The sequence below is a fragment of the Podarcis raffonei genome, chromosome 7 (genome assembly GCF_027172205.1).
Source record: "Podarcis raffonei isolate rPodRaf1 chromosome 7, rPodRaf1.pri, whole genome shotgun sequence".
NCBI lineage: Eukaryota > Metazoa > Chordata > Lepidosauria > Squamata > Lacertidae > Podarcis > Podarcis raffonei.
Genome location: NC_070608.1, coordinates 11,713,455 through 11,728,119, shown reverse-complemented (window position 1 = coordinate 11,728,119; position 14,665 = coordinate 11,713,455). Strand labels below are relative to the sequence as shown.

The following is a 14,665-nucleotide window of genomic DNA, read 5'->3' as shown; positions in this document are numbered from 1 at the left end:
CTGCAGCCTAGCTGAATGGTCCTTCTGGAATTTGTCACGCACACACATACTCATGAGTTTGTAAATCTCTCTGTGCCTAAAAACCCAGAGCTTAAATATATGACCTTTCACACACCTTTCAAACACATGCATTTGGAGAGGATCCCTAACTTGGCAGAGAGAGAGAGAGAGAGAGAGAGAGAGAGAGAGAGAGAGAGAGAGAGAGAGAGAGAAGACTTGAAATACAGGACAAAACTCTATCAATACAGGATGTAGCATTTTATGTAGAAATACAGGACAATCCTGTTATACAGGGCAGGTGGCGACCCTACGGCACTGTGGATTACAGTCATATCTTGGGATGAATACACTTCAGCTTAAATATTTGTGGGTTGCGCTCCGCGGCGACCCGGAAGTAATGGGGTGCGTTACTTCCGGGTTTCACCGCTCGCGCATGCGCAGACGCTCAAAACGACATCATGCGCAAGCGCGGAAGCGACGAAATGTGACCCGTGCATGCGCAGACGCACAGTCATGTCTTACGTTTGCTTCAGGATGTGAACGGGACTCCAGAACGGATACCGTTCACATCCAGAGGTACCACTGTATTGGATTATGGATATGATTCTGCTCTTGCTGTCCCAAGCACTTGCTAACCTTCACCTTCCAGAAAGAACCCTTTCTGGATCACAGAATGGCTTGCAGGTACATGGCACAGCTCAGCATCTGAAGCTCAGAGCCGCCTGGAGACTGAAAAATGCCTGGATGGATGATTGTGTAGCACAGTCCTCTTCAACATGCTACCTTCTGGATGTTGTTGGACTACAGCTCTCATCATCCTTGATCATGGCTGGGGCTGATGGGTCTTACAGTCCAACAATATCTGAATTTGGCATGATGATCTAGGAGACTCGGCCCCCGAGCTGTTTTACATACGTCAGCTCAACAACAACAACATGCATGTGATTTAGAACAGAAAAAGCAGCCAGAGGGGAAAGTATCAAGAAGACTATCTTCCTAATTGTCCTTAAGCATAGTGCTTCATCCTTTCCCACAAGAGTGAATGGTCACCACCCATTAGCGCAGGGGCTGCTAATTCTTTTAGGCTCCTGGGCACATTTGGATTTTTGACATTTGGATGCCACTCTCTGGAAGGACAGATCCTGAAGCTGAGGCTCCAATACTTTGGCCACCTCATGAGAAGAGAAGACTCCCTGGAAAAGACCCTGATGCTGGGAAAGATGGAGGGCACAAGGAGAAGGGGACGACAGAGGACGAGATGGTTGGACAGTGTTCTCGAAGCTACCAGCATGAGTTTGACCAAACTGCGGGAGGCAGTGGAGGACAGGAGTGCCTGGCGTGCTCTGGTCCATGGGGTCACGAAGAGTCGGACACGACTAAACAACTAAACAACAACAACTCTCTGGTCACTTCTCTCCTTTCTCTCCAAGATCAGCCCTTCCAAGGGAAAAGAGGGAGAGAGAAACACACACATGCACACACTTCCAAGGGATCTGGAAAGATGCTAGATTTAAGTAGAATTCATCTGAGTCTTGGCAAGCATATAGATCTGAAACAGGAAGTGGGGAAGAGTGTCAGTCTTCTAACTTCCTCCTTCATCTCTACGCACTTTTCAAGGGAGAGGAAAGCAACCGGCATCACAACTTCATGACCAAGGAGGCAGTGTGTGTAGATTGTGGGCACCACACCCCTGCCTTAACAAAGTGATGCAAAGAGACACCACTGGGATAAATTACCCTGTCTCTGCTGAACTCAACATCTGGGGCACAGATAACCCCCCCCCCCCCAAATTGTGTCTCACAATAAAGACTATTTACATCCACCTCTGCTTTGGGATTTGATTAATTTGGAATGTGTTGCAATGCTGGGAAAGACAGTTGGAAAACTGAGAACCTAGATCAGGACTTGTTTATCTGGCCCATGGCGACCCCCGCCGCCCGCTCTTACCGGTGCGCGGCTGCCCACTTCCAGGTCGGAGGAGCACCGGATATAGCTTGTGCGCATGTGCAAGCATTATTTTCGGTGCACATCTGGGTCGGAGAAGGCCTGTGCACATGCGCACAAGCTATTTCCGATGCTCCTCTGACCCAGAAGTGCGCTGGAAATAGTGTGTGCGCACGCATATGGGCACGCATGCCCCCGCCCTCTGGCCCGTCGCGCGATCGACACTGGAGACACTGGCCCGAGTCAGTAAGTTTGCTGACCCCTGACCTAGATTATAGAGAGAGAAATAGAGAGAGAGAACAAAACTGCATAGAGAAGGATACTTTTCCTCCCTAATCAGTCTTTCTTTAAGGTTAATTAGACATCCAATTATTGAAGGTCATAAAATTCTCCTGGTTGATATTTCATTATTTGCTCCAAATGGCAGCCATTAGTCGGAAGGTAATTGCTATGGAGCCACTGTGGATATTTTCCACTTTTGGGGAGAATGTGAAATAAAGAATAACCCTTTGCCTTACCTGTTGGCCGTGGTAAAATACAGCAAGCAGAAACATGGCCATGAGGAGCAAGGAGGCTTCCTTTGTCCCCAGAAAGTCTGTGCTAGAAAAAAGGTGGGGGGAAAAAAGAAAGAGTAGGAATCGCAAAGGTTCAAATACAAAGAAATAAAATAAAAGACCTACTGTGTAGGGTCCAAGCGCAGGAAAAAAGTTAACCTTTATCACAGTGGAAGCATCTATCTTGAACTAAGGCTGCCAGGGCCAAACCCATTGTCTGCTTAACTGCATAGCATGAAGTTACATATCTTGCATTATTGCTATTATTAGTTATTAAATTCGTACCCTACCCTTCATCCAAAGATCACAGGGCAGTCGGCAATATAAAAATACAAAATGAGAACACAAAATGCATAATAAAACAAAACACCACCACCAAACGCAGGGGAGCCCAATTCTTACTGGGAAGGCAGCGCGCAAAGCTGATCTCTTCGTTCCTCCACTGTGGCGAGAACAGAGATTCCTGCACAGTGCTCGATTTACATATAAGCTCAACAAGCTATAGCTTAGGGCCCCATTCTCTTGGGGGGTCCCCCAAAAAATTAAAGGAAAAAACCTGGATGTACATTTCCAAAATATAAGATAAAAAACTAATAAAACAAAACCTACATACAGCAACAGTGTTTTGTGTTGTGGAGGCTCGTGTGATATAAGTCATGGGCCCTGCCTGCTACCATGCTCCCTAAAATATTACTGGCTTGCTCATTTCTATATATAGGGTGCCTACATTATGCATGGACTGGTTGCATGGCAACATGGGCAAACGGCTTGAGATACCTATGAGGTCCATAAATTAAAGGTAAAGGTACCCCTGCCCGTACGGGCCAGTCGTGTCCGACTCTAGGGTTGTGTGCCCATCTCACTTAAGAGGCCGGGGGCCAGCACTGTCCGGAGACACTTCCGGTTCACGTGGCCAGCGTGACGAAGCTGCTCTGGCGAGCCAGCACCAGCGCAGCACACGGAAACGTCATTTACCTTCCCGCTATAAAGCGGTACCTATTTATCTACTTGCACTTAAGGGTGCTTTCGAACTGCTAGGTGGGCAGGAGCTGGGACCGAAAGACGGGAGCTCACCCCGCCGCGGGGATTCGAACCACCGACCATGCAATCGGCAAGCCCTAGGCACTGAGGTTTTACCCACAGCGCCACCCGCGTCCCCGCGCCACCCGCGTCCCCGTCCATAAATTACCATATAGCATATATTCAACACAAAAGCAGCAACAATTTGTTGTTGATAAAGGACAGCCGGACATATAAAGCGTCCCATTGCCGTCAGTAGCTTAGGGCCTCATCAAACCTATATCCGGCCATGTTCCTGGACTAGGTATGCATAGGAGCTTTAGGGGAGTAACCCCCACTGGTGCCATTATGTCATTTAATCCTCAAAACCTCCAAGTGGTTTGCATCAAATGTCCTATCAATATTAAAGTAGGGTTACCAGATATTATGTACTGAAGTTCTCACCCTGGGCCAGCAGGGGGATACTGTAGATAGTTTTCACTTAGGTCCACATATGCAAATAAGGGATTGAAAGTGACGTTCAGTGATTGGATAGTTACAGAAAATTGTTACAGTTGCATGGTAGTGGAGCTCTATATAAGCAGGCTGGCTGAACCCTTCAGTTCAGTTCTGTTCCGGCCTGTGAATAAACAAGAGCTGTTTGAAGAATCGCTGTGTCGTCTGATATAGAATCATAGAATCATAGAATCATAGAGTTGGAAGAGACCACAAGGGCCATCGAGTCCAACCCCCTGCCAAGCAGAAAACCCCTGTTCACCCACTATTTAACATCAGACGTCTCCATTTCCCCGGGACAGTCCCCATATTTGCGAATAAGTCCCCATACAAATTCCATCCCTGGAATGTCCCTGGATTTCATGTAATGTCCCTGGGAAATGCAGCAGTGGCAGTCTCAGCAGCCCGGAGCAGTTGGCTCTGACTGGCTTCAGTAGCTGCTCAGAAGTCCCCATATGATGGTGGTGCAGAGGGTCTAAGATGCAGTTTCTGGGCTGCCTCCACCTTCCCTCCGAAAGGCAGTGTGAAGCCTCGCTTCCCAGCTGAGGGATCCCTGCCCCCTCCTGCTTGCACACAAGTAGGAATGGGATTGGGGCTTGATATGTACTGAGTTGAATAGGATCCAAAATGCAGTGGTCTGATTAGTCCTAGAACAATAGGATTCAGAATACAGCAGTCTGATTGCTCCTAGAACAATAGGATTCAGAATACAGCAGTCTGATTGCTCCTAGAACAATAGGATTCAGAATGCAGCAGTCGGATTGGTCCTAGAACAATAGGATTCAGAATACAGCAGTCTGATTGGTCCTAGAACAATAGGATTCAGAATGCAGCAGTCGGATTGGTCCTAGAACAATAGGATTCAGAATGCAGCAGTCGGATTGGTCCTAGAACAATAGGATTCAGAATACAGCAGTCGGATTGGTCCTAGAACAATAGGATTCAGAATGCAGCAGTCGGATTGGTCCTAGAACAATAGGATTCAGAATGCAGCAGTCTGATTGCTCCTAGAACAATAGGATTCAGAATACAGCAGTCGGATTGGTCCTAGAACAATAGGATTCAGAATGCAGCAGTCTGATTGCTCCTAGAACAATAGGATTCAGAATACAGCAGTCTGATTGGTCCTAGAACAATAGGATTCAGAATGCAGCAGTTGGATTGGTCCTAGAACAATAGGATTCAGAATGCAGCAGTCGGATGGTCCACTGGAGCCACCCAATCCAACTCCAGGTGGAAGTGAATCCACAATCTGATTGGCTTACAGGAGAATCCCAGAATTAGCCAATCACGTAGGGCCCATTGTGTAAATAATGTATACAAAGCAGACATTTCGGGGGAACTTCCATTCCTCACTACTATGAGCTAAATAAAGAGCATGAAAACCGCACTCGACTATGAGTATATTTCAGGGCTGCTCCGATGGAAAGGGAGGCATTGCACTGCCCAAGCCTCATCACTGCCGCTGGTCTCGGCCCTCCTTCTCCACCTTCCCCATGCCTGACCCACTGTGCACTGCTCCCCCCCCCCAACCGAAGAACTCAGGCGCTGCCCAGGCTCATGGAGAAAGGCGATAGAAGCCTTGGAGGGAGGCGAAATGTGGCGGTTGAGGTCAAGGCGACGGTGGCCCCTCTGCCACCACCATTGCTGCAGCATCAACATCCCGAATGTGGAGTGATTACCGTATTTTTCGCTCTATAAGATGCACCAAACCACAAGACGCACCTAGTTTTTGGAGGAGGAAAACAAGAAAAAAAATATTCTGAATCTCAGAAGCCAGAACAGCAAGCGGGATCGCTGTGCAATGAAAGCAGCAATCCCTCTTGCTGTTCTGGCTTCTGGGATAGCTGCGCAGCCTGCATTCACTCCATAAGACGCACACACATTTCCCCTTACTTTTTAGGAGGGAAAAAGTGAGTCTTATAGAGCAAAAAATACGGTAATTAATTAATTAACTAAAGTGTCCCTGGATTCATTGAAAAAAAATCTGGTAAAGGTAAAGGGACCCCTGACCATTAGGTCCAGTCGTGACCGACTCTGGGGTTGCGGCGCTCATCTTGCTTTATTGGCCAAGGGAGCCGGCATACAGCTTCTTGGTCATCTGGCCAGCATGACTAAGCCGCTTCTGGTGAACCAGAGCAGCGCACGGAAACGCCGTTTACCTTCCCGCTGGAGCGGTACCTATTTATCTACTTGCACTTTGACATGCTTTTGAACTGCTAGGTGGGCAGGAACAGGGACAGAGCAACGGGAGCTCACCCCGTCACGGGGATTTGATCCGCCGACCTTCTGATCGGCAAGTCCTAGGCTCTGTGGTTTAACCTACAGCGCCACCCGTGTCCCACGGATTCACTGAAAAAGAATCTGGTAACCTTATATTAAAGGCCCCAGGTAGTTCCATGCAGGACTCTACAATTCTTGTGCATGAGTGTTTCATTGACAGTCACACTCCATCGTGGGTTTTGTAGTCTTCAATTCCTCAGGAGGCTGTGTTTGTGAGGCTCCTACCTGTGAGAGGGGCAGGGGAGTGAGGATTGCGGGGGGGGGTGTGAACAGATAAGCCCCCCCTTCTTACACATTGCCTTCCCAGAAAGAATTGGGTTCCCTTCTGCTTGTGATTATCTCAGGAAAAGCAAGGCTTGAAGCTGCCTGCTACATAATTAAGGCAATTTCTCGTTCTGCCCTCACTTTTCTGCGTTCAGAAAAGTGAGAGGGGGAGGAAAATACAGCTTTAGCTTCTCTCAGACATTCACACCTGATGCCTGAACCCCATCCTCATTTCCATGCGACAGCCTAGCTGGCAACTGACAAGAGAGCTGCATTTTTTGACAGTAATAGGAGTAAAAGATTGACACCTCAAACCATCCGTGGTATTGCTTTCCTATTTGTGGATCCATAATAAGGACACCCTCTTTCATTTCTGATGAATCCGTTTCCCAGCTGATGATATATTCCCAGCACCACTAAGGAATTATCTTGTCTAGATATGAGATGACTCGGGCAAGGCTCTCTATTTCTCAAGGCTATTTTTACTTTCGTTATTTGAAGAAATGAAAGGATGTTGTGTAAGGATCTGTTTATATACCCAGCAGAAATGGCAAAGCTTTCCCCCCCCCTTCCCCTGAACTGCAGCACTTCAGTCAGCACAATATGTTCACGAGTGCTGGAGAGGGTCAGGGGGAAGAAGAGGGTATTCCAGACTTGAAATGACCCTAGTAGAGAAAATCCCTGAGTGTAGAAAGCTAGCTTGTCAGGGATAAACCTAAGTTGAGCCCTTCTCCCTGACATGCTAGATTTCCAATAGCAGGAAGTTTGGGGCAAGGGAAGCAGTCAAAATGAGGGCTCCCCACCTGCAGTAGTTTCCTCAAGAAAAAGCTGAATGTAGAAACTAGTGCTAAGTCAAGACAATGAGAAAAGTGAAAAAAACCTAAGGCATGTATAGTCGTGGACCAAAAAATAAATGAATCATGCAACATGAAAAAGAGACATCTCAGAAAGAAGAAAATTGCTTCCCCCCCCAAGGCCCCAAAATTCTATTTATTTTATTTTGGAAGTGGGGAGCAAATCTAGTCCAACATACTTACAAGATTGCTACTGTCTTGACGAACACTTTATGTAATTAGTAACATATTGGGCAGGTTTGCTCCTAACACCATTTTCATGGAGCTTTGATCTGACACAGCAAAACAAATGTTATGTTTCTTAAGCCAGGAGGCTCAACTCCTGATTGAAATTCACTGCAAAGTGTAAATATTCCCAAGCACGACTTGCATGTTGTCCCCCAAAGTTGTTGCAGAACCCCCAATTCCGCTTTCAATAGTTGGGACCCAAACTCACGCCAAGGTACAAAGGCCTGTTCTTGGATCTATTGCAAAGTACACTGCCCAAACTGTACCGTATACTGAAACATAGGAAACTATCGTATTTTTCGCTCTATAAGACGCACCAGACTATAAGACGTACCTAGTTCTTGGAGGAGGAAAACAAGAAAAAATTTATTCTGAATCCCAGAAGCCAGAACAGCAAGAGGGATCACTGCGCAGCGAAAGCAGCGATCCCTCTTGCTGTTCTGGCTTCTGGGATAGCTGCGCAGCCTGCATTCTCTCCATAACACACACACACACATTTCCCCTTACTTTTTAGGAGGGAAAAAGTGAGTCTTATAGAGCAAAAAATACAGTATCTTAAACCAAGTCATCCCATAGGTCCATCTAGCTCAGTACTGTCTACACGGACAGGCAGCAGCTCTGAAGCTTTTCCAGCTCTAACTGGACATGCCAGGGATTGAACCCAGGACATTCTGCATTCAAACCCTGTGCTCCGGTGCATTATGGAGGTGAAATAAAAAATTTAAGGTCATATATATATATATATATATATATATATATATATAATAAATGTTCATAAATGTACCAAGCAAACACATACATAAATATATAAACCACATGTCTGAAGCAGCACAGGAAAACAGTCCTGAAACCATTTTGACTCCCAAACTGACCAAATGATTTCTCTGCAAGGTGAAGGTAAATGGAAAAACCTCCCCACTGTCTTTTCATTCACAAATCCTGTCTTAAGGGTATGTCTGTGTATGAATAGGGTGAGCCTGTGACCTGTATTTATCATTACAAAAGACTGGCCAGGCTCCCCAGGGTACCCAATCAAGTAAGCATTAACAGGTAACCTGCCAGACAGGAGGTAAACAATGCACTCAGATTTCTGTTGTAGACCGCCCTTTCTGTGATGTAGGTATGATGTGTCTGGGGGGTGGTCTTGAGCTACACCCCTTCTGTGATGTATGTATGATATTTCTGGGGTGGTCTTGGACTCCAGGGCTGGCAATTTAAAATGTCTATATAAGGGTGGGCACACCTTGGTTCAGGGTCCTCCTCTTGTGTGTGAAGGGGACACCCTGTTGCAACAGTTCAATAAAGATCAGGCTTACGAGCTGCTTTGCTTCTCAATATTCTCTGGTTGGCCTCTGTTGTTTTCTCCGACCGATGGAGAACCTACAAAGGACTCTATAAGGGCTCTTGTGTGCCCCATAAGGGCAGATTTTAGTTGATTATAGAAGGAAGAGGGGTAATTCAATGTCATCAAATATCCCGGCTGCAGGCGTTTAAAGCTGCGTTAAACACTTACTCTCCATTGTGATTGATGTCGTCGTATCGCAGGAACAGCGAAGCGTAAATGGTCTCTGTCAGGAAGCAGTAGATGGCAATCATAATGAGCAGCACCGCGAGCTTGAGGACGGAATTGAGACGGAGGAAGACGGCGCAGGTCACCATCGCCAGGATTCCGGTGAAGACAAAATACTTTGGAAAGGAGATTGGGATAGGAATTCGTTTCAGCTTCCAGGGTGGGTGGGACCAAAGGCTTTAAATATTGGGGGCACACTGCTTTTGCTTTCTCTTTCGCAGAGTGCATCGGATCACCCGCTCGCTCGCCCTTTGATCCAGTTGACCTTGCTATGCTTGTCATGGGGTCGTCTGCCGTTGGGGCAGGGGCCTAGTAGGAATTTTATCCATTTGGCTGATTTGCTGGTGCCACTTGGTTTTTGCCTACTACTTAGCAATTCGTCGCAACTTGTAAGGTTGCGGTTAGGCATTGGTTATAAAAATTGCTGGTGGAGGGATCAGGATAGGCTGTGCCTGCCCCTTCAATTGCGCTGAAGGGAATTCCGTTAAAGGAATCCTGGGCTTGCCACAATTTCGTCCAATCCTTGAAATGGGACCAGGGCTGGCAAGCCTTGGGGAGCTGGTTGGGTGAGCGGTGAGGGACTGTCGCTCAGCTCAACTGATCCCCAACATTGTCTTTCCCTTCACTGGCTTCCGAGGGAGTTCGGATAGTCAGTTCTGTCCCAGGCGGGAGGACAGATAGTCATAACCAATGCCTAAGCAACCACCCACAGATTATGTATTTTAATAAAGTTGTGGCCAAAATAGTGCCAAAAACCTTAAACTAAAATTACGTGTGATTTGTGAATTATTTGAGGGGTGGCTTGGGGACCTCCACACAAAACAAGAACAACCAATGTGATTGAGTTAGATGTAGCTCAATGAGTAGCAACAGCTCTCCAGGATTTTTAGCCAGGGGGCGCATTTCCCAGTCCTATCTGAGATATTCTACATGCAAAGTGGTCGCTGACTTCAGTGACCAGGGGGTGGGGTGGAGGGAGGCCTTGGCAGTGACAGTCTCTATTGCATAAGCACTCTCTTGCAGAGCCTTCGAATGGGAAGGTTAGTTGTGAATAAATGCTCTGCCTTTCTAAAACAGTCTGCTCAGAATTACCTCTGGGTAGGAGCAAAGGTCCGTCAAATACACAGAAGAGTTGAAAGTCTGGTTCTTAAAGGGCATCGGTTTGTCAAAATCACACCATAGCTGTGGACACAGAAGGAGAAGAAGAAGAATTTTTATTGCAAAAAATCAAGTCATTTATGCGTCAGCCATATGAGAGTGATTAAATACTGGCTTTGGGTAACATCTGATGGTTCAACATTGACAAGGGATATTACCTTGTGTGTGTATGTGTATTTTAGTTGATAGGTCCCTTTTCTGCCTATCAAAAATCCCTCAAAGTAGCTTAAAAGGTAAAGATAAAGGGACCCCTGACCATTAGGTCCAGTCGTGGCCGACTCTGGGGTTGTGGCGCTCATCTTGCTTTATTGGCCAAGGGAGCTGGTGTACAGCTTCCGGGTCATGTGGCCAGCATGACTAAGCCGCTTCTGGCGAACCAGAGCAGCGCACGGAAACGCCGTTTACCTTCCCGCCGGAGCGGTACCTATTTATCTACTTGCACTTGACGTGCTTTCGAACTGCTAGGTCGGCAGGAGCAGGGACCGAGCAATGGGAGCTCACCCCATTGCGGGGATTCAAACTGCCAACCTTCTGTTCGGCAAGTCCTAGGCTCTGTGGTTTAGACCACCCGCATCCCTACAAAATACTTTTACATCAATACAAATGACAGAATTCATACACGTTCCTTCAGCTGCAGATCAAACATATGAGCCAATAGGTTTTCTTTTGATTTCTTTTCTTAAAAAGAAAATGTTAGAAAGTTAATCAAATAATAGATCTTATTCTAATTGCCCCTGCTAAAAAATTTGCAGTTTTTGCTGTTGCTTGGTTATCTTAATCTGCCAAAAGAAAGGACAAGCGACCTGATATGAATAGTAGAAGAGGGGTAAGTAATAACCTCACTCCTCAAATCTTTATAATGAGTACAGTCTAGCAGTACACGAGCTACTGATTTGATACTGCCATCTCCACATGGACATGAACTGTTTTCAGTGGAATTTTTTTTTAATTCAACCCTCCAGTATGAGTCTATATGTAGCTGGAAATAGCAACATATACTGAGCAGAATAAAGCAGGAGGATTTTCTTTTCCTTTTAAAAAAGATTATCTTCACAAGGGACAAATCAAGCTCCATGTAATCCCACACTACAGCAGACTGATTTCCCCTGATATTCGACAGCTCTGACTTGTCTCTGTGACAACATTAAAATCCTCCCTTGTACACATGCATTAGAAGCTCCTGCGGCTGAAAAAACAAAACAAAAACATATCCGTTGAAATAATTCATAAATCTTCTTCCTCTCCCCCAGGCCTGCCCTGCCCTCTGCCCATCTCCAGACCCTTCCCGACCCCCTTGGGGGCTTACGATGTTGATGATGGCTCCCAGGAAATTAATCATAATCGAGGCAAAGATGATGACGTTCCGGGCCAAGTAAGTCTCGTTGATCCAGCAGCACGTTTTCCGGAGGACGAGAGGCAAGCATTTATAATCCTCCGCAGTTGTGATTAAGACGAGAGCCGAGTGCAGCATAATCAGGATGGAAAACTGGATGATCATGGGTACCATCCTGAGGAAGGGGAGGAAAAAGAGGATATCGTGAGAATCCATGTCTTGAAAGAGGAATAATAAAATAATTAAAAAAAAATTATTTATATCCCACCCTCCCCAGCCAAAGCCGGGCTCAGAGTGGCTAACAACAATAAAAGTAACACAACATTCTAAAATCAATTCATTTTAAAATCAATTCAAAATCAAATTCATGGCAACCATTGGGCTAGAGTTTTGTGAGGATTACCAAAGGAGGGGGTCAGACCGTGCCTTGGCCAAAGGCCTGGTGGAACAGCTCTGTCTTGCAGGCCCTGTGGAAAGATGACAAGTCCCGCAGGGCCCTAGTCTCTTGTGACAGAGCGTTCCACCAGATCGGGGCCATGGCCGAAAAAGCCCTGGCTCTGGTCGAGGCCAGCCTAGCCTCCCTGTGGCCCGGGACCTCCAAGGTGTTTTTGTTTGAAGACTGTAAGGTCCTCCGTGGGACATACCAGGAGAGTTGGTCCCATAGGTACGAGGGTCCTAGGCCGTATAGGGCTTTGAAGGTTAAAACCAGCACCTTAAACCTGATCCTGTACTCCACCGGGAGCCAGTGCATCTGGTATAGCACCGGGTGAATGTGATCCCACGGCAAGGACCCTGTAAGGAGTCTTGCTGCGGCATTCTGCACCCACTGGAGTTTCTGGTTCAGTCTCAAGGGCAGCCCCACGTAGAGTGAGTTACAATAATCCAGTCTGGAGGTGACCGTCACGTGGATCACAGTGGCTAGGTCAGGGCGAGAGAGATAAGGAGCCAACTGCTTAGCTTGGTGGAGATGAAAAAATGCCGCCTTTGTTATAACTGCAATCTGCACCTCCATGGAAAGGAAGGTGTCAAAGATTACACCCAAACTCTTAACGGACGCTGCTGGCACTAATTGCGCCCCCGCAAGAGATGGGAGTTGCGCCCCCCCCCCAATCCCATATCATCCCAACCCAGCCAGAGGACCTCTGTCTTTGAAGGATTTAACTTCAACCGGCTCCCATGTAACCATCCAGCCCCAGCTTCCAAACATCTGATCAGTGTGTCTGGGGCCGAGTCAGGATGGCTATCCATCAACAGATAGAGTTGGGTGTCATCAGCATACTGATGGCAGCCCAACCCAAAACTCCAGACAAGCTGGGCGAGGGGGCACAGAAAGATGTTGAGAAGGAGAAGAAGAGTGCTTGGAGGACACAATTTTGGGATATGTGGGAGCAGGGAGTTCAAGGGAGCACGTGAGGCAAAAGCTGGAAGAGGGATAGGGAAGAGGGTGGAGGGCAGAGGAAAATAGCTTGGCGGGAATAAGAATTTAAGGAGAGTTTGCTGGATCAGGCCAATGACCCATCTGGCCCAGTATCCTCACAGAGGCCAACCAGATGACTGGGGAAACCTGGAAGCTAGACACGAGCATAACTGTACTCTGGCCACCTCTGATTTCCAGCAACTGGTATTTGGAGGAACTGGTTTAGGATAGTGGTTCTCAATTGGTGCGGGACTTGATATCTTTCCGCAGTGTCTGCAAGACAGAGCTGTTCCGCCTGGCCTTTGGTTTGGACTCAGTCTGACCCTTATGTTTCCCTCCCCTTATGGTTTTGATTTATGGGCTACTATTAAAATGAGGCTGCATTTTAAAATGTATTTTAACCCATATTTTAATAAACTGGTTTTGTTTGTTTGTTTGTTTCCCACCCACAAAAGCCAAGTGGCCTGTGCCAATTTGCCAAATGGAAATAATTCCTACCCGGTCCCCGACTCAAGACGGGCAACCAACCAAAGTCCAAAGCAAATTACATTTCCCAGGATGCTTTGGGGAAGCCATGACTGTTTAAAATGGAAAGATGCTCCTTCAAATGTACTGTGCAATATGAGGCCTGAAACTATTCAGACGGCTGCCTGCAATACCATTCAAGAGAAGTTTCTGCCTTTACCTCGAAGAAGGAAGCAAGCTTTGGATCGCCGTGATAAAGACGAGGACCATGAACGCACACACCAAATTCGACTTGAACACTTCGTCCCTCATTTGGGAATACTGAAATAGAAAAGGGAACACAGAGGGGAAAGAAATAACTTTAGTCTGCTTTGACAGCTCCGCGAAGAGAGCAAGACAGCTTTGCGAGGCTTCTGGGAAATTAGCAAGGCGATCCGGTAAATTAATTAGCTTCCTAGGGTGAGATTTTTTTAAAAAATAGGAGTTATATATATAGAAAAATCCCCTCAGAAGAAATATGCAGTGGAGGAGATTGTAAATCACCCTCACCAGGGAAGCAAAAGCCGACCACTCCATCTTGCAACGAACTTTTCCTCGCCTGCTTTTTTCTTTTCATATAACGAGTCACATTAAAGATGTTTTTTGAAAAGGCAACAACTTCTGCCACTTAAGCCGAAGTAAGATTCTACAGCCAAAAGGCTGGGGTTGAGGGATTGAACGCAAAATGAGCAGCAAGGAAGGGCTCCGTTTTGTGAGATATCTAGAGAGCAGAGGGCTGTATGTGTTTGAGCTTACGTGATGCAGCGCCGCTCACTGGAATCCAGGGAGCTCAGGATTGAACCTTCTGCATGTAAAGCATGTTCTTTCGGAAGATAGGTAGTGCTAGAGCGCTAGAGGTGATTCACTCCAACAGGTAAAGGGGGCATATCAGGTCTGGATTTAGGTTTGATGAGGCCCTAAGCTACTGAAGGTAATGGGGCCCTTTATATGTCCAGCTGTCCTTTGTCAACAACAAATCGTCGCTGTTTTTTGTGTGTTGAATATATACCATATGGTAATTTATGGATTTAATAGATATCT

The 14,665-nt window shown here is 46.6% G+C and overlaps 1 protein-coding gene across 2 annotated transcripts in view; it reads right to left on the bottom strand.

Moving 5' to 3' along the window:
* The window catches only part of ADCY8 (adenylate cyclase 8), a 124,351-nt gene that overhangs the window by 16,693 nt on the left and 92,993 nt on the right, over positions 1 to 14,665 (bottom strand). For both annotated transcript variants that reach the window (XM_053395289.1, XM_053395290.1), the window contains 5 exons: positions 13,806 to 13,906; positions 11,677 to 11,878; positions 10,305 to 10,394; positions 9,156 to 9,328; positions 2,463 to 2,544 (listed from right to left, as the gene is read on the bottom strand). In XM_053395289.1, coding sequence (XP_053251264.1) covers positions 2,463 to 2,544; positions 9,156 to 9,328; positions 10,305 to 10,394; positions 11,677 to 11,878; positions 13,806 to 13,906 — 648 coding nt within the window. The remainder of the gene's footprint in view (positions 1 to 2,462; positions 2,545 to 9,155; positions 9,329 to 10,304; positions 10,395 to 11,676; positions 11,879 to 13,805; positions 13,907 to 14,665) is intronic.